This window comes from Alternaria ventricosa, assembly GCF_023758065.1.
Source record: "Alternaria ventricosa strain BMP 2768 chromosome Unknown scaffold_16, whole genome shotgun sequence".
NCBI classification, from domain to species: Eukaryota; Fungi; Ascomycota; class Dothideomycetes; order Pleosporales; family Pleosporaceae; genus Alternaria; species Alternaria ventricosa.
Genome location: NW_026055696.1, coordinates 830,388 through 854,363, shown reverse-complemented (window position 1 = coordinate 854,363; position 23,976 = coordinate 830,388). Strand labels below are relative to the sequence as shown.

The window sequence follows — 23,976 nt, the reverse complement described above, 5'->3', positions numbered from 1 at the left end:
ACATTACCTGTTGCACCATATGCGCTCTATCGACTTGGGAAATATATTCCATTCACAAGATTGCATATTAATCTCTCCTCGTGTCCCTCCTACTGGTTGCGTTTCCGAAGTCGCATATGTAACGCGCAGCACCTTCTTTCTTGTGTCACTGTTGATACTCGGGTCGAAAGCCACGCATTTTGAGCCCCTCCGGCGTTCTTGATGCTGTTTTCGATGAAACCCTTTTGGCTACGATCTACCTTTGCATATCCATGGCTATATTACAAGCGACGTAATCAGCGAACGTCGTTCTAGTACCCTGTCACTGTTCTCTCTACCCTTTGAGCAGTATTGTCGATGGTACCATCGAAGGTCACATGCCGTAGGTATTGCGCGGACGGCATTCTTCCGACCACGCCACCTTGGCGAAGGACCGTATTCTGCCGGAATTTAGATCAAGGGACGCAATCTCGTGGACGCACTCGCATTCCCCATGCTTCTTCGTCAACCTCCCCTCTCTACACAAAATTCTGTCCGAAAACCTCTAGCCAGGCGCTGCGAGTTCGGGATGAATTCACCAGTCACTTCCGGCGAAGGAACCTTCGATCCAGGCCAGGTAGTATCGCAAGCCTACCACGACGCAGCTGATGGGAGCAGAAGCTCTGCTGATACACTGCCTCTGCAAAACATCCGCAAAGAAGACGATGTTAGTCTAAGAACAGAAGCTTTAGACCGTCTGAAATGGAACATCCTTGCCCCGCTATCGACAGTCGAAGTCGTTGATCTCAACGAAGCAGGCGAGCTGTGCTGGAAGCCCCTGTTTACTGACCCCAAGCATCCTCTTGCCGAAGAACCAGTGACCACAAGACCAACTTTTGATATCCGTGTCATTTTCGTCATGATTCACTACTGGAAGTGCTTGGGCATGATGGACGAGAGCCCACCACCTCTACATATTCACAACAAGGACGGACGAGCAATCACTATCGAGCAATTTGTTACTCAAGTTTCAGCGTACGCGGAAAGCTTGCGAGAGATGATTGACGAGATCGAAGACGTGAGCCTGGCGGCGGAGAAGGAGAGCCGTTGCCTCTACTATTATTCCAATTATGGATTGCGGAACTGGAATGGGGGAGGGGTGGAAGAAGTCTTTCCTCTTAACTTCAAGTCCTCCGTCTCGAGTTCAGCGGAGGAGTTTAGGGAACACTGGGCGAGGAGAGAACGGCTGTTCAAGAATCATCTGTCAAGCAACCCTACAAATACAGTCCACATGGCGCCAGGGTCGATAGATTTCGCCGAGGCAAGTAGGAACTTCCGCCTCCTTCCTGAAGAGGTTCCTCGTGAGGAGGAGAGCCTCTTGCACACGAGCGCTCTAGACCGCCTACGATGGAACCTACTCGCCCCATCATCTACCGTTCTAATCATCGACTCCAATGAAGAGGGCGAGCCGAGCTGGCGGCCAATGCTTGTGGATCCAAAGCACCCTCTAGCTGATGAAGCTGTTACCGAACTACCGCGTTCACGAATGTGTGTAGTATTTGACATGGTCGAAGCTTGGGAGTGCTGGGAGAGGTACGATGACAATCCACCCCCACCGCCTCTGCTCATCGAGAATTCTGATTGGAAAGCCATCACTATCGAGCAGTTCATCGTCAAGGTCTCCCAATACGCTCAGAGCTTGCGGGAGACGATTTTCGAATGCGAGGGTCGCGCTCTGTCGGGGTCTGAGGGTGCGTGTCTTTGGTTCGATGCGGCATTCGGACCGAAACGGAAGGATGCCGAAGATCCAGATATCTTGTTCCTCGTCGGATTCACGTCCAATATCTGGTACTCAAGCAGCCAAATTGAAGCGGACCATGTTCAGAAGGAGAAGAAATTTATCGAATCGCTTAAAGTAGAACGGACTTAACGCTCCGTACTTAGCACAAATGGCTGCAAAGTAGCGAAACGGCCTTCCACAATTGTTGCTCTTCCGACGGATGGTGTGCAAGATCCAAGAGCCATTGTACCGCAGAGTGTCAGATTACGTCCCACACTCCATCCGGTAGACCAATATGACGAATAGTCACTATCGAAGCGGAAGGATCCGAAGGGCGCTTGTGATGTTATGCTACTGGAATGGCAAGGTAGATGTGCCGAGAGAGTTGGTCGGCCAGATTCAGATCGGCGTTTGGGAGTCACTGGGGCCGGTGCGAAGACAGATCTTCAATCGTTAGACAGTCGGTATGCGTTATCAGAGTACTAGATATGCATTGGGAACGCTTGAGCAATAAACAATGTGGATAGATCAGGTCGAGCGTGACGTGGAAGAATAGTACGACACTCACCGCAAAGATGAACATACCGCAAAGATGTACTCACCGGAAACATGTCCAGGTAGCCTTCGCTTACAGTCCTTTTCCCAACGACGCGCGCGACCGAACAATCGTCGGAAGATAGCATCCGTTTGGTGGCGTCCAGTGAGCGAGGGTAGAGCTTTGCTTCTTTTCAACGGAGAACAGAGTGAGCCTTGGATTTTGTTCCCATATTTGTTGAAGTCCCGAAATAGGGCATCTTGTTAGAGGAGTGTCATCTATCTGCCCAGACATCTTTCATTCACTAGTCACCCTTGTGTTTGACATCTCAATATGGGAATTTGCGGCCCCACGAATTTCCCATGTCTGTTCGACACCTAGAGATAGCCGAAAGTCGATTAGCCAGTCGTGCAGGGGTAGAGGCTAATCTAGAAGGACCAGGTCTACATCAAATGGTTCTGGTGGACAATGCCATCTATTGTAGATTTAATTGCGATGCTCGTCAATAGCTCCAGACATGTTCAAAGCTCAATAGCACGTCGTGCCAGAGCTATACAAGGTTTATATGCCAACCGTGAAAACATGCGCTTGTACTGGATGACTTTTGCTTCTTTCAGGCGGTCGGGGAGGCGCCAAGGCGATCGGGATACTGTCGGTGAGGCTGGTCGACGAGGCTGTCGTTTCGCTGAGTCCGTCCCGTGCCACTCGGGAAACTTCAAAGATTGCTTCTTTCGGGCGGTCGATGAGATTGACGCTGCTTAGGTACGTACGTGGTGTGGGAAGGCGATTCCTCATCGAGCTTAGCACAGACGCCGAAAGGCATGCGGGAGGCGGCAACAACGGCTGCACCCCACCGTGACATCTACCCCCACCACACCACCCCAGGGTAGATCCGTTACTTGCAGCAGCGACTAACACAGACAGCTCCAGAATGCAGCAGATTGACCGCTCTCTGGTTGCGGATTATCACCATATCCGCTGTAGTTCTTTTCCCTGATGAGGCTAGAGGGGCCAGTGCACCCTTAGGAGAATCAGGTACCGAATGTCCGAAACATCGAAGCACGGTTCGCTACAGTGTGTCGTACCTCACCCTACTACCCCAACGCTTCTGACACTATGCAAAAGACAAAGTGGTCTCGTGAAAGCTTGCGCTTGGCACTCAACATGCTCTCAGCAACTGTCGGTCTGGCATTCTTGCACGTTCCATTGGACGATCTCCTGTATCCTCACCGGACTGTATGAGACCAGCGCGAAAAAGAAGCAAGAAAGAAGACCTCGGAGCAGAAGAGACACGATGTTCAGCACGTCGAAGATGTGTATATAAGACCTCACATCCTCGACTCCAAGTCTAATCATCAGCTCATCACAACAATCACTACAACAAGCATCTTCACTTCCACACCACCACTCACTCTTACAACTTCCAATCGTTCTTTCGATCCCAACAACAACTTCAAAATGCAGTTCTTCATCACCATCCTCTCCCTGGCTGTCGCCGTCTCCGCTGTTCCCCAAGGCAACGGCAACGGAAACACCATCTGCAAGGGCGGAAACGAGAGGGCAGTCTGCTGCGCTTCCAAGGATGCGCTCGTCGGCGCCCTTGAGTGCGTCACTCTCCCTATCAGCGTCCAGCAGCCCGGCTGCGATGGCAGCATCCGCTGCTGCGACATCGGTGACCAAAAGGATGTGAGTTATCCCCTTTCACGCTCGCCTCCATCAACTCATACTAATCTGCAACACCAACAGGGTATCGTCAATGTCAACGCCCTCAACTGCGCCAGCGTCGCATAAACAGATCGGTCACACATTTCGGGGCATGGAACAGTTTCGCAGGAAACGGGGATGGGCGCTACAGGAGGACATGTCACACTGTTCGCAGGGGCTTTTCTGGATTTCTACTTCGCTCATTCTGGGTCTTCCGATGATTTCTTCTCTTTCTTTGGAGGACCGCTTTATGAAGTGGTGTCTCAACTCTTGGGCGTTCAATTTTAGACATGGGCTAGAAGTTTTGGTGTTTATTAGAAAATGCGATTCATGATCAAACCACAAATCTGTTCCTGCGCTCAAGAGCTCAGTGCCTCATTCACAAGTATACACAGCTAATGATGGCTGGTCAATAGACATCGAACCAACCTTGAGGATTGAGGAGATGCCTAACTCAATGTTAACGATGAGTCAGTGCAGCAGAAGTCCTTTTTGAAACGGTGTTTGCGCCATACAATGCTGGCAGCGATGACAGCGTGCAAGGTTACACAAACCCCGCACTTCACTGTTGCGGCGCAGCAAGCGCTTATCTATCACTGAAGTGACATTCGCTGCTGCACATATACACTCACCCGCCGAAACGTCACAAAGTAGTCAAAAGTTAATGCATCTACAGAAAAGACATCTAAATAGCATTCTGGCAAAGAAAGATTGCCACTCAATCAGGAGGTAAGGCTGAATTACTACCTGAACAAGCAGCACCGCAGTCGGAGTAACAAGACCGCAGCAGTCCCGCGATCCCAACAAGCCTTCCGACCTGCACTCGCAAGCGATTAGATCTCGTCAGCATGAATGAAGGGCATGCATCCGGCTCAAACATCTCGCGCTCTTCCGAGACCCGCAACCGGCAGCTGAGAAGCTCACTCAGAGACGTGCGCGCGATCGATTCGATTCGCAGAACTCCCATTCTTCCTGGTACTATCGATGCTGCTGTCGTCCACCTCACAATAGCAATTCGTGCTGCCAAACTACAAGCTGATGATGCATTGGAAATAGCGATCGCAGCGCTCAAGAATCTGAAGATCGCGACACTCATGAAAGCGGCAATGGAATGGATAAAGCAGTACCCCTGGGAAACTGCTGCACTCATTGTTCCTGTAGTTCTCATGGCATGTACGCCTGCCTTCTTGGGACTCATTGGGTTCACAGCCGGTGGTGTCGCCGCAGGTACGGCACTTTTGAGAGTCACTCTTTGTTCGTGACGCTGTGACTAATATTCGCCTAGGGAGTATTGCAGCGAGTATTCAAGCTGGTATTGGAAGCGTCGCGGCTGGATCTGTGTTCGCGACTCTGACTAGCGCGGCAATGGCGGGATATGGTGCGCCTATCGTTCTGGGTGGTGTCTGGGGTATTAGCAGTGTTGTGTGCTGGGGTTTTGCGGCTTGGAAGAGGTGGGTGAACGGCTCGAGGCACGCGGACGACACTGGGCGAGGTAACAATCATACTGAAGTTGAAGGCACGGATACGACTCGTCGCATCCGAGATTGCTAGATGGACCAACTTGACAGTAATGGCTCGCCCTTCCCCCAAGAAGAGGACAAGGACAAAATGTAATAGACCAGCAGAAAATGAGTGCTTGGTGTTGTGAGAGGATGGGATGAAGGGAGAAGATGTGAAGAGGTTGCGACCTCGGGAGACTGACGCTGCTGCGAACACTACCCATTCACGCCCCCAGACCCTGTCCCAATGTAGCAGTTTTCAGGTACACCATCGATCACAGTGACAATCAGAACATTACGATACATCATGTAAATTCCACGTGTTTTGGCGACTTTTGTACCAAGTCTCGAAAAAAACGTGACAGCAGTCCCGATTAGGCAAGTTTCGGCTTGGCGTGGATTCCAGCAAATAGCACCAATGACTTGGTGGACCTGCGTGAAGTTGCGACCCAGCGCCTGCTCTCTGCCACAGCCACCACCCGAACAGACATGGTCCATGCAAATCATGTGGCGTGAGATGGATCATATAAACCGCACGTAACATCGAAGCAGCAGAAAGATGTGATAACGTAACTTTTATATTCTATGCATTGAATTCCCGGTATCTCATCCCAAGACACAAATCCAAACGCCGATCATGCATTCATAAACTCCCATTCCTTTTTCCCTATTCCCACCCTTACGCATCGATATCTAATCAACATACTCAGATCGCACCTTCTTCGCCCTCCTCTTGTTGGCCTTGAAGTGCTTCTTGCTATTCATCTTCATCTCCGTCGGGTCGACATCTGCCTCAAGCGCAGCGACCATCTTGGCTTTCCTGCCACTCAGCTCCTTGCCTTGCTCACTGTACTTGTAGTGGAAGGGCTGATTTACTCTGCCCATACCTTGTCCGGGGCCGAAGAAACGCTTGTCCATGCGTTGTGTCTTCTCTCCTTGGACGGGTACGCCGGCGTCGAGCTCGTCGTCCATCAGCGACATGTCATCGTCTAGTGCACCGGCGAGGGAGGTGTTGCCGGGGAGAGACGCGAGAGGGTGGTGTCGGCGCTTGGCGGGAAGATGGTCGACGTCGTAGAGTTCGCGGTTGAAGTGCTTAGGGTCTAGCGGTGGGTCGGCGGGTGGAGGGTGGCAGAAGAGAATTTTGCCCTTGACGTAATCTTTGAGGATGTATCGCGCCGCTCGAGACTCGTCTGGCTGACCAAGACCCTGGGTGGAGAAGCCTCTGGCGATGGCGTAGGCACGTAGAATTTCCTCGGATGTCAGAATACCAGTTCCACCTTCTTCCATCGGTCGGGGGTGGATCTTCATTCCGTAGAGCGCTTCAAGGAAGGGTTGCGGAATACGACGTGCGACAAGACCTGCGGGACCAGTGTACTCGCGAAGTTGGTCGATCGGGAGCACACCAGCACACACGAGCTCGGCTTTGGTTGTGGCAAAGTTGGGGAACACTAGACCAGGACAATCGCAGAGCATGACCTTGTCGCTGAGATGGATAGTCTGGAAGTGCTTGGTCTTTCCGGGTGTTGCAGAAACCGAAACCTTCTTTGCACCAATCAACGCGTTAATCGTGGACGACTTTCCGACGTTGGGGTAACCGACAAGACCAATCGACGTCTTTCTTGGCTCGCCGTTTGGTCCGGTATCAACATCAGGCGCATGTTGGAGGAACAGGGCTTCAAGGTCCTCTGTTGTCAGTATCCGCGTGCGCTCGTCGCCGTCTGCCTCTGATTGGCTCGCGCCCGGTACGTCGACTGTCTCTTCGTCCACCCACTTTTCCTTCTCTTCCTGCTTGTCTTGCAGGTCAATCTTCTTGGCTTCCTTTGCGAGCTTGTCGTCTTCTTCCTCGAAATCTTCGCCTTCATCAGTCACAAGCTCGTCAGAGTCGCCGGCATCGTCCGACTCGTCGTCGCTTGCCTCCAACTCAGCACGAGCCTCGTTCATCTCTTTGGCGAGTTCAGCCGAGAAGAACTTGTAGTTGATGCCAGCTTCGGTGAAGTAGTCGGCCCACGCTTTCCGTTGCTCCAGCGTCATCATATCCGCCTTGTTAACTAACAACAGATTGTTCTTCTTCGGGTCCACCTCTTTGACGTAGTCTTCCAAGTCCTCTGATCGAAACATGAGCGGGTTACGGGCGTCCACAATCTGCACGACCAGATCTGACCGTTCAATGACACGCCACAATTGCCTCCAGACTTCGAGATTGCGCTCGAACGGTGTGAGGAGAAGGTCGTTGTTCTCTTGCAGCTCCGCCAAGCCTCTTCGCCACTGTAGCAACGATGCCCTCTCTTTCTCGTCCAACTCTTGTGGTGTAGTGTCTTTGTCCCAGTGGGGTCGCCTCGGTACAGTCAGTCGGTTCCTGTTTTCCTTGTGCTTCTTGGTGACGTTGCGCTCCTCAAGCGGCGAGAGGAGGTATGGGTTCTTCTGGTCCTTGTGGATAATCTTGACGTTGTTCATCTTCTCAGCGGTGAAGTCGGTACCTGCCAACTCTGCAGTGGAAAGGAAGTCGTCGAGGGCGCCTTGTTCGGTGACGGAGCGCATCTTCATGTACGACGCCTCCTTCTTCTCGTTGGTGATGTACTGGGTGGTGTTAGTATGGGCTTGGTCGCGTGCTCTACCGGATGCCGCTCAATGCGCGATGTTCCTACGCGTGCGCGGACGTCCAGAGCTAAGTTGTAGTATGGATGACACACCTTCTCGCCATTCTGACCGGTTCGCTCGATACCGGCGTTGAAGTTGCCCTTGCGCAGGTTGTCGCCCTTTCCCTTGCTGAACCTGTCGTTCATCAGGCTGTTACCCAGCCCGACGCTCTTTTTGGATTTCGCGAGCACCATGTTTGCGGTTGGAAGTGGTGTATCGCGTGGTTTGTGGTGTTTTTGGCCCAAATAGAGGGGTGGGTGGAAAGAGAAAGTTGCGACGGAAGTTGCCCCACCACGTCATTCACCGATTGCCTCGCTAAATTATTTTTCTGAGAAGACCCTTTTGTAAGCGCGCCTTCCCCAGACTTCCACAACAGCACGCTCGCCACTGCCGTAGCAATCAACCTCAACTCTCACACAAGCCGCCAAGATGCCTCGCCGAAAGTTCATGTGAGAAGAGAAATCTGGATGCGCATCGAAGTACCCCGCTAACCCCGCGACAGCGATAAGAAGAACGCGACCAACTTCCGCCTCGTCCACCGCGCTCAGAATGACCCCCGAATCCACGACGAAGATGCCCCGCAAATGGTCTTTGCCCAGAGGGCCGCACCAAACCAACGCGAAACCGACGAGCCAGCAGGAAGTTCGCGTGCATCGCAATACTCCGCCGCGACGGGACGCAGCAAGATCAAGTCGAGACGGGAACTAGAAAGCGAATATGGCGAACAAGTACGGAAGAACGAGGGTGAAGCCGCCAACTACGGCATCTACTACGACGATACCGAGTACGACTACATGCAGCACATGCGCGACCTGGGCTCTGGCAGCGGCGATTCCTACTTCATCGAGCCCAAGGCGGAGAAGAAGGGAAAGCAAAAGATGGACTTGGCGGATATGCTGCGCGACGCATCGCTGAACGACAGCAGAAGCCAGGCCGATCTCAGCGTGAGCAGCAATATCAGCAGTGCGAGCGAACTATTCGGAGAAGACATGGCACCATCAGAGTTCGTGCGCAAGACAACCTACCAAGACCAGCAGAACATCCCCGATGCCCTCAAGGGGTTCCAACCAGACATGGACCCGCGCCTCCGCGAAGTGCTCGAAGCGCTCGAAGACGAAGCCTACGTCGAGGACGACGAGGACATCTTCAACGAACTCGCCCAAGACGGCTTCGAAGTCGACCAACGCGAATGGGACAGCGCCGACCTCTTCGACGACGAGACCGACGATAGAGACCCCATGGACCGCTTCCTCTCAGAAGAAGACCCAGGTTGGGAAACCGACGACACAATCAAAGCCTCCTCCCCCAAGCTGCGCGCTCAGAAACCTTCCAACAACGAGCCTACAGACCCATCCTCGCTCCCCGCTCCAGATGAAGCGCCCGCCCCCGCTGACGCAGCAGACATGGCGTACCTCGACGAATTCAAAAAGTTTAAACAAGACGTCAAAGCCGCTAAACCCACCCCTGGCAACCCCCGAAACGGCGCCGCTGCCGCAACAGACAACCAATCCTTCATAACAGGCGCCTCAGCCCTAACAGCAGGCGGCCGCCGCAAGAAGCGCAAAGGCGCCAAAACATCCACATCAGGGTACTCCATGTCTTCATCCGCCCTCCACCGCACAGAAGGCCTCACACTGCTCGACCAGCGCTTCGACAAGATCGAGGAAGAGTACGCTGACGACGACGGTTTCCCTGAGGATGGCTACGGCTACGACGACTCTGCTTCCATGGTTAGTGGCATGTCTAAGATGTCAGGCATGAGCAAGATGAGTGGTATGAGCGGGTGGTCGAGTAGTGAGGCGCCGCCGCTGCGTGGCGATTTCGATAGTATCATGGATGACTTTCTGGGGAGTCACCATACTGCTGGCAAAAGTGGCAGGAGGGTCAAGAAGGGGAAGCAGCAGAGTGGCATGGAGCAGTTGGATGAGGTTAGGAAAGGCCTGGGAGCTCCGAAGGTTAAGCCGCAGGATAGGTTCAGTGTGTTGAAGGTTTAGGGAGGAGCGGCTTTGTTCTCACTTCGCGTTATGATATAGATGACTTCATGCATTTGCTGGCGTTTGGGTTGATGGGTAAAAGGGATCCGGGTCACAGGCTGGGACATGTTATACCCGTATTGCAAGTATACAGTGGAATGAAGAGATGAACGGAAAATACATTGCCAAATGCTTAGCCTAGGTTCTTGAGCATGTAGACAGACAGTCAATGCCGACCATCTATATCCTTAAGGACCTAGACTAAGACTTTGGCAATATACCCTTCAGCGTTCTCATTCATGCGTTGATCTCATACACATCGTGACACCTCTTGTTCGTTCCTTTTTCTCCATCTTTCGCTTCACTACCATACAGCACGCCGTCTCACCCGAGCAGACCCTAAGCCTTAGGCTCAACACTGCTCTGCGCAACACCCTTCTGAAGCGCCTTCTTGCTAACGAGCCTGAACCCACCAACCAGCATAAGCGCCGCGAGCGAGCCCAAAATAACAGCCAGCGTAACAAACGCACCAATGACACCGCCAACAGCAGGCGACATATCGCTGCTGCCATTTCCACTCTGCTGAGCAGTAGTAGCGCCGTTGTCCTTAACGAACGCAGCGCAAGAGCCAGCCGTGTTACCACACTTTGTGCACCACTGCTCGGTAGTCGTAATAGCAAATTCATTCAGCTTATCCTGGAAGGTAGTCCACGAGACAGCGTTCTCGCTACCGCCGAAGAGAGGGAAGACGGTGGGTTCACTGGTGTTGCTAGCCGTGCCGTTGTGGAACAGGAAGCGGACTTGCAGGTCATCTCCGTTGGGGAAACCAGAGTCAACATTTGCGTTGGTGAAGAGCTCGAAGGCCATGGAGCTAGCGTAGTCGACGACACCAGTGAAGTCGTCGCTGACCTTTTGCAAGTCGGCGAGACCGAAGAAGGACATGAAGGTCGCGTAGGCGCCGAATTGGATGCCGAACTTCTTGGAGCCGGAGGTGCTGATGATGTTGTTCATGTATTCGAGAATTTCTCCGGCGAGTTGCATGCCGGCGACTGCGCGCATGTTGTCGCTGGCGTTGTAGGCGAGGCCCCACTCGTGAGCGTCGGCAAGGGTGCGGAGCTGGGTGAGGGTGGTGTTGGTCAGGGCATCGGAGTTGGGGATGCTGGAGTTGTGGATCTCGGCTACGTGGATGGTGTCGTAGACTGTTCATGTTAGTTTGGCTTGTACAATAGGATTGGGACGATACATACCGACGTAGGCGTTCTTGAAAGATACCTGCTCATCGCTGACCACGCCGTTCATTGAGGGAACGATGGAAGAGTAGAAGTTCTTGGAGCTGGACGCAAGGCTCTTGTACGCCTCACTGTCGAAATAGGAGTTTGAGCTGGTCTTTGCGTTCTGGCAGCTCGACGCATCCTGCAGCCAGCCATTGTCCTCAGAGCCGGAGCCGGTCTCGATGGTGTTGACTGGGATGAGCTGGTAGCCATCCATTGGCGCTTGTACGCTCTGGCCATTGGCAAGAGTCTGAACCGTCTGGACAGGAGGGTAAAGTCCCTGGAGGAAACCCATGGCCGAGTTCTGGAGGACATTGTCGACCGGTGCTTGAACCTGAAGCTGGGACAGCTTGACTTCATCCTCGTTGATGCCGTGGATCTTGGAGTCGCCGGACAGGTAACGTGAGCGGTAGTACTGGCCAGATGTGTAGACCTGTTCGTAACCAAGAGCAGTCAGGTTGGTGGGAGCAAGGGCCTTTGGTGTACGGTCGCCATGGCGGTGGAAAATGTAAGCTCCAAGTACGGTCTCAGCTGCCTCGGCACCAGCGAGCATGGAGAGAGCGGAAAGCGCGACGACAGACTTCATGGCGGGCAATTGAACGCTTGTCAACGAAGGAAGCTGTTCACGGAAGCGAGTGAAGCAATTGAACCCAGGGCAAGGCGGCGAATCTCACGGGCAGAGGTGGGATGGGGAAGGAGTAGAAGCGGACATCAGGAAGGACTTATACCAGCTATCTCGCTGCATGCCCCGCTGAGTAAGTAAACCAAGCTCGGGATTAAGCTACAGCAGCTAGATAGCAGGAGCCATCCGCCCAATCCGACGAGTAAACAGCTCATGATGTAGCGGGGCGCTTGCCTGACAAGCATGGTTCTTTCCGAATCTCGCAGTTCGGGAGGGGCAGTTGTAAGTGGGGGTTAGAGCGACCCACTGCCCGCGACAAGCTTTTTCCGCGCACAAGGTATCTTTGGCCGAGAATGACAGTCGCGCTGAATAAGTAGTAGTCAGAATGACGATACGTTATTCATCTGTCGCGGCCGTAGAGTATCTCGCAGACGCCGCCAATTGGCACATCCATCACGGCATCTGTTCCCGTGCTCCAAAAGCCTTTCCAGTCCACTTCATCTTGTGCGCTAAATTGATATGCCGAGAAAGAGCTTCGTCGGCTGGGAGGTGCACTGGCTCTAGTGCCCTTTTCCTTGTCCTTGTCGTGTAGCTTGTCTGTGACTAGCACCGGGTCGCGTACTATCTGCCCAGTCATGCGATCGACAACGGCTATCTGTGCGCATTCATCGACGAGGTTCTCGCAGCTGCTCAGCGGTAGTGTGAGGTAGCGCGTGTTGTAGCTTGCTAGGGCAACGTAGATGTAGATGACTAGCACCACGAGCCAGCACGGCACCGCGAGCGCCCACCACCGGTTCGGGTAGTAGTGAATACCCATCTGATGCAGCATCGGAGCTGGTACATAAGCCCAGAGGATGTACATTAGGAACGCGGCGGAGCTGCCTAGGTACAGAGCAAAGCCATAGTATTCGTATGTAGGCACTTTCGGCGAGGCCCGGGGTACTGTCGGCGCATGCCGTGCCGAGCTCGCGAGGTTCGTGGGTGTGCTTGTGCCTGTGGTATGCGAGCCAGCTCTCGTATATCCTTCTACATCCGACGAGTCTGGTGTCGTGGGTCTCGAGGTTGGGCGGCTGAACGCGGGGCGAAGTAGCGAGGTCAATGATGGAGACGGCGGTAGCGGAGTCGGAGGCCTGTTGTAGAAGGGCGGGAACAGCGCTGTCACAGTATGTCGCGGGAGGTGACTATACGATTTAGAGGTCTGTAATGGTCGAGACGTAGGCGCTGGCTCCTCTTCGTCCTCTTCATCTGCGCTGACTACGTCCTCCACCATGAAAGGGTCCTCGTCTTCATCTTGGTTGTCCTCTACAGACGCCGCCTCAGAGAGAGCGCTATTCGATATTGGCGATAGAGGAGTTGCTCCTGGACGATTCGCCGAGCGTGGAGGAGATGTTATCGTGCTGTCCTCGCGACTCTGCCCATCGAATGACGTCAGGGTAGGCAAATTAGGCGTAGATTTTGAGTAGAACCCCGAAGGAAGGGATTCCCCTCTACTGTGGGGTGGCATGTCGTCGACGTGTAGTTTGGCACGAAGTGAGTATAATGCATTGATCGCGTGCTTGAGCCTCTCAATTACGCGTTCGCGCTAGCGGAACCTTTCCGCACCTGCCCAGGTTGGCAGCTATCAGCCCCGTGTAACAAAACCATCTCATCTCCAGCCCAACATCAACTACACAGATGGCTCCAAAAGTCTCCACAACGGCTTCTCCAAGCACTCTGCAGCTAATGAAACCAAGGAGACGCGACACTTGCTTCCCTTAACATACTCCGGTCGACTGATAAGACCCACGATCCGCAACCTGCACCTCCCTCTGGACGACAATCAATGCCATGAGCGCAGACTCCCTGCGAATCGGCCCATAATGGAGAGGCTTCAAGCGAGGCAATACCAATGGCGCTTCAATGTCTGTTCGGGCTGTCTTTGTCAGCATCGCTGCTATCGCGGCTTCCTCGTCCAGTCACTCACATCGCTGCCTAGCGCGACGTCTTCTCTGACGCAACAGACATGTAGCCATCAGGATGAACATTGGTATGCATGTTGCAAGAAGAGCGAGAACAGAGATGGTGTTGTCTTTTGACCAGGCCATCATTAGATATACGCGTTGCTGAGCGCATCAACGTCCTTGCCCGCCCATCATATATGCTGGAAAAGCAGATTTCTGCCACAGTCCTCATGTTCAGATTTGACGAAAGCAGCTGGTGTTTAGGATATCAGTCTTACATCACGATCGGATCAGGCTAGACGTAGTGGAATCGCATTTAGCAGAGGCTGAGCAAGCCAAAATCTGAATTGAAGAGGCGCAGTTGCAGCAATCACAACGTATCAGCGACGGGTGTAAGCATCAAACCAGATTCTGCTATATACATTACATACATCGGTCAGTACTGCAGATGCCATTGGTCAGGCATGCATGCACGACGTGGCTGATTTCAGATTTCGCAAACAGGGCTGGCAGGCGCCATTCACGTGATGCTGTCTCTCATAAGGCAGACAAGTGCCCCGCGTTCAGCCTGGTCATCAGAGAATCTGCTCCTCACATCATTAGTCTTTCTTGGGGGATGTACCTCTTTTCCGAACGCAACAATGCCCGACAAACCCTACACGCAACGCATACCGAAGTGCGAGTGGAACTTGCACAAACCTACTATTCACCGCCTGTATGTCCTGGAAGACTTGCCTCTCACAGCTTCAGGCGGGGTCAAAGACATCATGTCCACTGAGTACCATTTCTCAGCAACGTAAGTGCACGACGAGGCGCTTCACCGTCACATAAGCCAACTATTGGGTATTGACTTCCGCGCAGAAAAGCACAATACGAGAATAGGGTGAAAAAATGGGGCTTCTCCAAGTATGGACCTTCATCCAATCGGCGGAACAGAATGTCAATAGGCCAGGAAGGAAGGGCTGAAGGCAAGCAGACGGGACCCCATTCCAGACATTATGATAACATTTTGACCGTTGAAGGTAAGAGCTTCGATTCGCCTCTGTTATTAGATTTGCCGACTAAAACTCGTAGCCTACCCGATCCGACGGAACATTGCGACCAATAGTCCCTCATCATACAGCTCTGCTCCACGGTGTGCTTCACTCGGTCCTGCATCGACCGCACATGCCTCGTCGGCTTCACTCGAAGAACTGCATGATATATCATCAGCTTTCGCGCCTGGTGATATATGTTTAACTACGTCGTCTCACCATACCGGAGTTGACTTGTTCTTCTCTCGTGATCCCATGTCAACTTCAGGCGCGAATCCCGGTACAGATGATGTATTCACCTCGGCATGGCTACCTTGCACGAACTGGAACGCTACCCCCAGGCTTTCGGAAAACCCCCTTGCATCAAGTTTCGCAACACTGATCATGCCGGTTATCTTGCGCTTACCAAAGCTCGGATCACTCGGCACCATGATCTCGTTCGAAGACATCAGTGCCTTTGAGGCTATAGTCAGGAATATGTTACATGAAGGCTCCTTTCAACTTGTACGCCAACAAAGCATGGATCGTCAAGTCATGTACATGATCTTTCATCGACTAGTCAACGACGGTCATGCTGTTCAGGCGCTCGATAGCCCCGAGACTAAGCTCGACCATCTTTTCAAAACAGGGATAACTTATTGCCTCTCACTTGGAAACGAAGTTCTCATGAACATCATCAATGCCACTCCCTCTCCCTACAATCTGGCATTGATGCAGAACATTTTCTCTGCAGCGCTGATTCTGGGGAATGGACCCGTCTTGGGTATGATCATGAGCATGGATAGAGAGAGATTTGTGGACCGCCCCGTCACCCTAGGATATGCTCAGTATTACCCATTGGAGTATACAAGTTCCAAAGGATACCTGCAAGCAACACAAATCCTCCTCGATTCCGGCGCTGATCCCAATCAGCAGATGTTCGCTGATCACATGCTGATCATAGCGGGGACTTTACCAGCTGAACACCCAGGCTATGCAGTTGAACTTCAAATCTTGCGACTGTTGTTTGACCATGGTCTAGAGTTCGAATCATCAGAGTCTAGTTCCTTCGCGCTACTCTTGTCGCGGTGCGACGAACAGTATTTACCACTATTAGCCACTCACTGCCTGGACATGAGCTTTCAAATCTTCTTTCAGAAACGCGCTTTGCCGTGTATATTGTGGCGAAAAGACTTGGACAATTCCTTCTTCGAGTTACTAGAAACTATCTTGGATCGGGCTTCATCATCTAGCAGCGGTCACCGAGATCTTTGGAACGAGGTGTTATCTACTTCCCTGTATTGCGCAGTTCTACGCAGCTATGTTTCGGCCTCCGATCTTTTGCTTGCAAAGGGCGCGATGCCAGATGATGTTTGCTTGACCGGTGCTGTCAGAGGCAACGATCTGAAAATCCTTGTAGAGTTTCTGGATCGTGGTCTAGACCCCAACGCCGAAGTTATTGTACCCTACTGTGAGGACCCATCTAGACGCCCATTACAGCCCGAGACTTGTACTGCGTTAGGCGAAGCCATTACGAATCGATCCAAGGGAGCGTTCGAGATACTTCAAGCGCGGAGATATGTTTCTGAACTGGCCCATCAATCAACTGGCTTTACTTACGCCTTCGTAGCAGCGTGTCAGGTTGGGGACAGCAGGCTCATGAATCTGCTGCTGCAATTGCAAAGCATTCCTAGCAGGCTTAAGAACATAGAGAACGCTCTTGAAGCTGCCATGGGAGAGAATCAACATCATATTATCGAACAGCTCCTATCTCTGGGCATCAGGCCGTCGCTGAGGTGCCTATACAAAGCGATTCAAAGCAGGCGACTAGAACCTGTGAAGCTGTTGACGAGTTGTATGGATATATACGGCATCCTGAGAGAAAACAATGGGCTTTACAGTAGGTATGATCACGTTCGGGATGCTCGAGACGAGGAGTACAACAACGCCATACTCTTTGAAGTGTTGAGCTGGGGTGATCAAATCGCAATTGACTGCGTACTTCGAAGTGGACACCCTGTCAATGTGTCCATGCGGCCAAATTTCAATGAGTTTCACGATTGGAAACTAGACTTGCGACCACCTGGGCGTACTGATTGTTGGAACATAATTCCCCTTAGCGCCGCTATCGTGAAGCGGAACTCAGCAGCAGTAAAAGCATTGATGACATACGGTGCACGACTTCTTCTACCACATCAGTTCAACTCACGATACACATCGCACCAATCTACCCCCATTGCGTCACGGCATTCACGTTTCGTGGACGATGGGTGGACTTTGACACCGCTTGCCGCCGCCGTATTCACAGATGATCTCCCTTTACTGGAAGAGTTTCTGCGCCTGGGAGCGGACCCCTTCGACAATAGCGCCCTTTTCGTATGCATCATGCGCGACTTCGAAGATGCCATTACGTTGATACTCTCCGCTTTCAGGACACGATACCCAGACGGGGTACATTCCTTTGGCTCAGACGCACTCTACCAGGCCATAAGACGCAAAAACATGCGACTTCTCAGGCTTCTCGCCATGGACACCGATATCACAGGGCCCGTTGAAGAGGACTGGAGAACCACGCCTGACGGTTATGGGCATTTCCGACGAAGTGTAAATTTCACGAGTCCACTTGGCGAAGCATTCCGTCTTTTCTCCGAAATCGATGACACTGGCGAAGTTATTGACGTTCTTCTGCCTCTGGTCAAAGACCACAACACTGTTATACATCAAGACGACAAATTTGGTAACATGACTAGTCTACTCTACGCAATCTTTTTGGGCTCTTTGGAAATCGTTCAGAGGTTACAACAAGCAGGCGCCAACATATCCTTACCAGCCGAAGTGAGCATTACTCGAACACCACTGCAGGCGGCAGCACAAGCGGAAAGCAAGGAAATCGTAGAGTATCTGCTAGACCAGGGAGTCAGTCCAAACGAGCCTCCAGCAATCCGAGCAGGAGCAACGGCTCTCCAGCTAGCGGCGATCACAGGGAATATCAATATCGCAACAATCTTGCTCAAGGCAGAAGCCAACGTCAATGCGCCACCAGCATTTTTTGATGGCAGAACGGCGTTCGAAGGCGCCACAGAGCATGGTCGTATTGAGATGATGATCTTTCTCGTTGGTCAAGGCGCCGATCTCCTTGCAAATGGCAACGCGCAATATCGACGTGCTATTACGTTTGCGGAAGACAACCTGCAGTACGCTGCAAAGGCGGTCGCAGACGAGCTATACGCAAAGGTTTTCGCTAGCCAAGGACCCAGCTTTATCGACATGGGGGAGGAACAGTGGGCGGGATATGAAACCCCAGACTTTCGGAATTTATTCTGACGAGCCGAGAAAAGCTCACCAGGCGTTTTTTTTTTTTTGGCTCTTTTCTCGTGGCTTCCGTTATGGGCAGTGCAACAGTAGCTCGGCCAGTACGTCCTTGATAGACCAGTCCCGCGGGCGTTAGGAGCACTTTCTTGAATCAATTCGACACTGTCTCCAACTTCGTGTTCCTGCCATGAGGAGCAATCACAACATTTGCACACCGCTCACACCCTCATCACCGATGCCAAGTAAATTCAATCGAAAAGATACAATAGACGCATCACAAATAATGTTCACAGCATCAGCAGATTGAATGCAAGTTCATCATCATTGCAGTACTGTCCAGATAACCAAGACAGCCATCTACAGCTTACTAGCCTCCCCACTCGTCCTGTTAAGGTACAAAGGATCCCTGGGCTCAATCCCATACTGCCTACACAGCTCCTCACCCTTCTTCTGCTGCGCCTCGATCCTAACCTTATGCGCAAGACCCCTCTTATTCTCATTCTTACCCAACTGCAATAGATGCACCTCATCCGGCCCGTCTACAATCCTCATGGTGCGGCCACTCGACCACATCTGCGCAAGCGGAGTATCTTGACTCACACCCGCACCACCGTAGGCCTGCATGGCCCAGTCGATAACCTTGAGGTTGACTTCAGGGACGAGCACCTTGACTTCAGCGATTTCCTTGAGCGCGCCCTTGGCATTTGTCTCGTCGATCTTGATGGCGGCGTTGAGGACGGAGAGGCGGGCGGCGTCGATTTCGATACGGGAGCGCGCGACGCGCTCGAGCATGATGCCGTGTTTGTTGAGGAGCTCGCCGAACGGCTTCTTGCGCTCGTCGTTGATGCGGGCGAGGAACCATTCCAGTGCTTTCTCGGCGGAGCCGATGCTGCGCATAGCGTGGTGGATGCGGCCAGGTCCAAGACGGCCTTGGATGATTTCAAAACCGCGGCCTTCGCCTAGCACCATGTTGCTGGCGGGGACGCGGACGTTCTCAAAGGTCACGTGGCCGTGGCCGTGGGGTGCGTCGTCGAAACCCATGACTGACAACATGCGGTGGACGGTTACACCGGGAGTGGTGTTGGGGACGAGGATGACGGATTGTTGCTTGTACTTGTCTGAGTTGTTGGGGTCGGTCTTTCCGAGGACGATGAAGATCTTGCAGCGAGGGTCGCCAATGCCGGATGACCACCATTTCTGAGCGTTGTTAGTGATGTGGTGGGTGAGTGAGAGACGAAGGCTAACTAACCTGACCGTTCAGGACGTAATGGTCGCCATCCTTCTTGATAGTCATCTCAATGTTGGTAGCATCACTCGACGCAACCTGAGGCTCCGTCATCAAGAACGCAGAGCGAATTTCGCCCCTCAGCAGCGGGTCCAGCCACTGCCTCTTCTGTGCCTCGGTACCGTACTTGGCAATGACCTCCATGTTGCCAGTATCAGGAGCAGCGCAGTTGACAGCCTCGGAAGCTGTCCGGCTCTTGCCCAGGTACTCAGCCATGAGGCCGTACTCCAGGTTGCTGAAGCCAGCACCCTCCTTGAAGTGTGCCTTGGGCAGGAACATATTCCATAGTCCAAGCTCTTGTGCCCTCTTCTTCAGGTCCTCGATGATGGAGGGATGCGACGAGAAGCGCTCTTGGACGGTCTGGCCAATCTGGCGAACGTATACGGCGTCGGCGGGGATGCACTCTTCTTCGACGAACTTCTCTACCTATGGACATGTTAGCACTTTATTATCCGGAGCTTGCCAAGTCACCTACGAGGTCGAGTGTCTTCGCCGCCCTCTCGCTGACAAAAGGCCGCGCGATGACGGGAATGCGCTGAGAGGCGGAGATATGGCCATCCTTGCTGTTGCTAAGCAGATCGTAGGCGCGGTCGTACGGTACAGACATGATTGCGTACTGTGGAGAGAGGATGAGGTAGGGAAGGACGGTTTAGGGAGGAAATCCGGGGTAGTTTAACAAAAGATGCGGAGAGACGAGTCGTCCGTGGCTACTGCTTCGGTCATTGATGTTGGGAGCTAAGAGTTGCCGAGGTACGGGATGCACCACCTCCGCTTTGGACCTCGTAACTTGGCTGTCTCACACCACGCAGACGTGGTGCCAAGGTGTCCGATGGCAAACGTATCTTAGAGAAGGGTATCGTTGGCCGAGGCATTGATGATAGTCATGTTGTGGTAGAGGCTGCGGTTGGAGTTGGCGATAGCTGCAATGGACGCGACGCCACCGTTACGCGTGGCGCACAGTCCAACCTCCGCAAGAGGCTATGGAATTGCATGAGTATATCAACGTAGCTATCGGAATTCATGCAGGCCATCTCAGCACTTGTACAATTGTCGTTATAGAGTTCATTGAATCTTATTAGAGGGTCTTTGACTCCATGATCCTAACACGAGTATGCATCACTAATTGACTTATCGTGCTTCAGCAGCTACAAGCCTAGTAGTCGAACACCTACCATAAATCCGCCCAGCAGCCACATCTCCAATTGCCAGCGATGACATCGCAGCCAGCCCTCCCCCACGAGCTCATCGACCAAATCATCATCACCCTCATCTCCCTCCATTATCCTCGAGGACGAGGAGAGCATGGTGTTTCAAATCCCTGGTTGGGAGACCTGGGACGTAGGGGATATAGGACGCATGCGTGTTTATGAAGAGATGATTGAGGAACGGCAGTTGACGGATATATGGTTTGGACACCCTGATGGTGTGTTGGAGGACTATTGGGAGTTTCATTATAAGGGCCTAATCCAGGGTATGTAGGGAAGAAGGACAATCAGTGATGAGGTGCTTGAGGGGCGTTTGAGAGCCGAGAAGCTGGATCCAGTGACGTTCTGGCTTTCGAAAGCAGAAAATGATTGGTTTCCATACCGGTAGTGAAGGGGTTCCGAGAGTTCTTTGCAGCTTTTCTCACGCTGTCATATCCATGTCACGATGTACTATGGTCGAGGTTTGAGTGAATCCTGGCACTCCATCGAAGATTCTTAGAAGATCACGACTTGAAGTGTAATCTGACTCAATGAACTTTGATAGCCAGCAGTGACTAGTCATTACGACAGAGAGAAACGTGAGCGACTCGATTCTGATTCTACATCGCAGTTTTGATACGTAGCTGAAGTCGGGTATACGTTGTATAAATCTCATAGCAACGTCGTAGCGAAATGTGAAGGGTGCTACCTCGTACAGCTTGTGATGAGGATAGACCTGTAACGGTGACATGAATCGAAAGGCTTTAACGTTGCTCGATCCTCGTTGCTGGGCTTCAGTTCGGAAGGGTTGCTTGTCGCAGACCGGATCAAACGGGTATGTTGTAGGAAACGAGTAAAACATCTTGTGTAACTGCTCTTAGTGCCAAGAAATCAGACTGTGAGTCGAACAATCCAATAGCAGTGCTAGTAGCCTGGTAACAAAATGATGAAATTGGGAACATGAGGGTTACACTTCTGCTCGTGAGCGTGGATTTGTACCCGCGGCATGTTTCCTACAACGACCAAAAGGTATCTGAGTCGGTTGTCCCGCCTGCTTGTGGCGTACACTGACACCAGATAGAGCCAATAATAGTCTTGGGCGTACGAGTCGACTGACAGAATGGTATCATCCGCCCGGGCAGCTGCGTGTCGCTATTCCGGTGCAGAACCGGGTGAATGCATGAGATGTGTGCGCTCAACCGTGACGATGTAACCGCGATGTTGAGTGAGCTGCTACGGATCCGACATGACAGCTGCAGACGAGAGTGGCGAGGTCTCCGGCCGATGTCGGTAGCCGAATACAGCTCGTGGTACAACCATCGTGCATACTCTATTGTCTTCATTTAAAATAGATGCTCATCCTGTACCGCATGGTTGCGCGCTATCAGCGATGAAAATCTCCGAGTATTCAACCATATAGGTGGACCGGCATAGTCCGATCGTCGGGTATGACAAGTCGGCCGGGTACTCCGTAAGGCTGAAGTCCATATGCGTGCTTCACCTGAAGTGGATTGGGGGTACACATCGTGGTCGCGCAGATCGACTCGTATCTGAGTTCGACAGGCTGATAAAGTCCAGATGTCTAGGTCTGCGTATTCTTGTTCGTCGCTTTACATATAGACTCCCGCCACCAGATCTGAGACAGAGCGGGAGGCTTCGTCACACAGTGTCGCTGTGGACCGATGTGGTGCTTCATGGCTTGATCTACGACGCCTCGGGGCCTGTAATCTATTTTCATGTTAGGAGTGGTTCGGGCCGTAGTGAGCTTGAGCAAACGTCAAGTGACGGATTCAAAGAGAGCGTGCTCGCGCCCAGCTCGGGCTGGAAGGAACCTTGGACTGCTGGTGAGAAGAACGGGAGAGGATGGGTAGTAATGACGGCAATAGTGGGGCCCATAGCACTGGTTTTGGCTATTATCAAGGTCGAGCGGTCGTCTGCAGCGGCTGGGAATACCGCCGTCAAGAGCCCTTAAGTCACATGACTAAAGCCAATAGGGTGGGTCGGATTTCCGAACGGCATGCTCACTGCATGTTGACGTATGAGCGGCAGTCGGGCATCGATAGTGTAGCTCGACTAGCCTACCCACACAGCAAGCGCCAAATGCAAAATCTGTAGGAATTGTTTCAGCCCGATCTATCTCAGTAGGCTGCAGATGGACTTGTACGTGATGTCCATTGTCGTTCGAGGCATGGCTGTTGGCGGCGCCTGGAACATGTTGCGCGCGCGATTTGCACGTGCCTTGCAGCACCAAGTGCGGGAAAGGCGAAGAGGGGAACACAAGCGTCATGAATAGTTTGCAACGATGTCGGTTGCTGCAAGTGCGGCCGATTCGGGTTTAAAGGTGCGCGTGTGTAACCCGCACCGAGCAGTGGTTCACACCGGCCAGTGGGCCCTGGACATCCGAGAGCAGCGGTGTCGTTGACTTGATCCGCATCCGCTTGGTGCAGCTGGCTGCCGGTCAAGATGGAAGCGTGCACAAACGGTGGAGTGGCATTTCACGAGACCAGAAGGGAATAGTGAGTCGCTGGGCTGGGCGGCTGTGAAAGGATATGCACCACAATAACACGCCACGCCTCTGGGTCGCCCGGGCATTCGGCTGTAGACGAAGAGGGGGGCGCCAGGACCAGCGCGCGAGAGAACATCAGCTGCCCTCCAAGTGGAGCTGCAGGCCACGAGGGCGTGGCCGGGGCCTCGAGCAGAATGACGATGCAGCAGGACGAGGCGACAGGGCGGCGTGCAGGGGGATTTGGTTTTGCAGCAGGCCGCAAGGGTGCGGTCAAAGTTTGGAAAAAGCCATATTGTTGAGTCGGATATCAGCTTCTTCAACGCCAGTCGGAAGACTTTTCTGCGGCTACCGACCCCTGTACTCTCGCGAGTGTCCTGGTACGTCGTCGACACGAAAGTGCGGCGGCGGCGGCTTTGATTGACGGGCTGTGGTGCAAACAAAGACAAGGTTGTGGTTGCTCGAACAGCGCGGTGCATGAAATTGCTGCCGCGGGCGCTCAGGCGTCCGCAGCATGGAATTGGCTGACGGAGTCGAGCATTCGCACAGTGTTGAGGGACGCTCGCTAAAGGCAGAGGCGTCGTGGGCCCTGGAGAAGAAAGAGGGTCTTGCTCAGGCCATGGTAACGGCGGCGATGGCCTGGTAACGTCTCAATGGGAACGGTCGTCGCATGTCAAACGCAGCATAGCAGCTACTCACTGCCTGCTAGAGCCGCGCAGCCTATCGCCGGGCAGGTATTCACAGCTCGTACGGCCAGGTT

At 52.8% G+C, this 23,976-nt stretch overlaps 7 protein-coding genes across 7 annotated transcripts; 3 read left to right on the top strand and 4 right to left on the bottom strand.

Annotated features, from left to right (window-relative positions):
• Positions 1-356: 356 nt before the first annotated feature.
• On the top strand, positions 357-1,888 carry J4E93_008447 (uncharacterized protein; the record flags this gene model as incomplete). The annotated part of the gene is made up of 2 exons (XM_049346346.1): positions 357-361; positions 532-1,888. 2 exons carry the CDS (start codon positions 357-359, stop codon positions 1,886-1,888), a joined length of 1,362 nt encoding a protein of 453 aa, XP_049196747.1.
• A 4,281-nt stretch (positions 1,889-6,169) lies between these two features.
• J4E93_008446 (uncharacterized protein) lies at positions 6,170-8,307 on the bottom strand (the record flags this gene model as incomplete). Its single annotated transcript, XM_049346345.1, has 2 exons — positions 6,170-8,053; positions 8,167-8,307. 2 exons carry the CDS (start codon positions 8,305-8,307, stop codon positions 6,170-6,172), a joined length of 2,025 nt encoding a protein of 674 aa, XP_049196746.1.
• Positions 8,308-8,542: 235 nt separating this feature from the next.
• Positions 8,543-10,107, top strand: J4E93_008445 (uncharacterized protein; the record flags this gene model as incomplete). Its single annotated transcript, XM_049346344.1, has 2 exons — positions 8,543-8,562; positions 8,616-10,107. The coding sequence occupies 2 exons, from the start codon at positions 8,543-8,545 to the stop codon at positions 10,105-10,107; spliced, it is 1,512 nt and encodes a 503-aa protein (XP_049196745.1).
• Positions 10,108-10,485: 378 nt separating this feature from the next.
• On the bottom strand, positions 10,486-11,943 carry J4E93_008444 (uncharacterized protein; the record flags this gene model as incomplete). Its single annotated transcript, XM_049346343.1, has 2 exons — positions 10,486-11,285; positions 11,334-11,943. The coding sequence occupies 2 exons, from the start codon at positions 11,941-11,943 to the stop codon at positions 10,486-10,488; spliced, it is 1,410 nt and encodes a 469-aa protein (XP_049196744.1).
• Positions 11,944-12,379: 436 nt separating this feature from the next.
• On the bottom strand, positions 12,380-13,483 carry J4E93_008443 (uncharacterized protein; the record flags this gene model as incomplete). Its single annotated transcript, XM_049346342.1, has 1 exon — positions 12,380-13,483. The coding sequence occupies one exon, from the start codon at positions 13,481-13,483 to the stop codon at positions 12,380-12,382; it is 1,104 nt and encodes a 367-aa protein (XP_049196743.1).
• A 3,715-nt stretch (positions 13,484-17,198) lies between these two features.
• J4E93_008442 (uncharacterized protein) lies at positions 17,199-18,256 on the top strand (the record flags this gene model as incomplete). Its single annotated transcript, XM_049346341.1, has 2 exons — positions 17,199-17,202; positions 17,241-18,256. 2 exons carry the CDS (start codon positions 17,199-17,201, stop codon positions 18,254-18,256), a joined length of 1,020 nt encoding a protein of 339 aa, XP_049196742.1.
• Positions 18,257-18,601: 345 nt separating this feature from the next.
• On the bottom strand, positions 18,602-20,136 carry J4E93_008441 (uncharacterized protein; the record flags this gene model as incomplete). Its single annotated transcript, XM_049346340.1, has 3 exons — positions 18,602-19,441; positions 19,494-19,955; positions 20,005-20,136. 3 exons carry the CDS (start codon positions 20,134-20,136, stop codon positions 18,602-18,604), a joined length of 1,434 nt encoding a protein of 477 aa, XP_049196741.1.
• Positions 20,137-23,976: the final 3,840 nt, after the last annotated feature.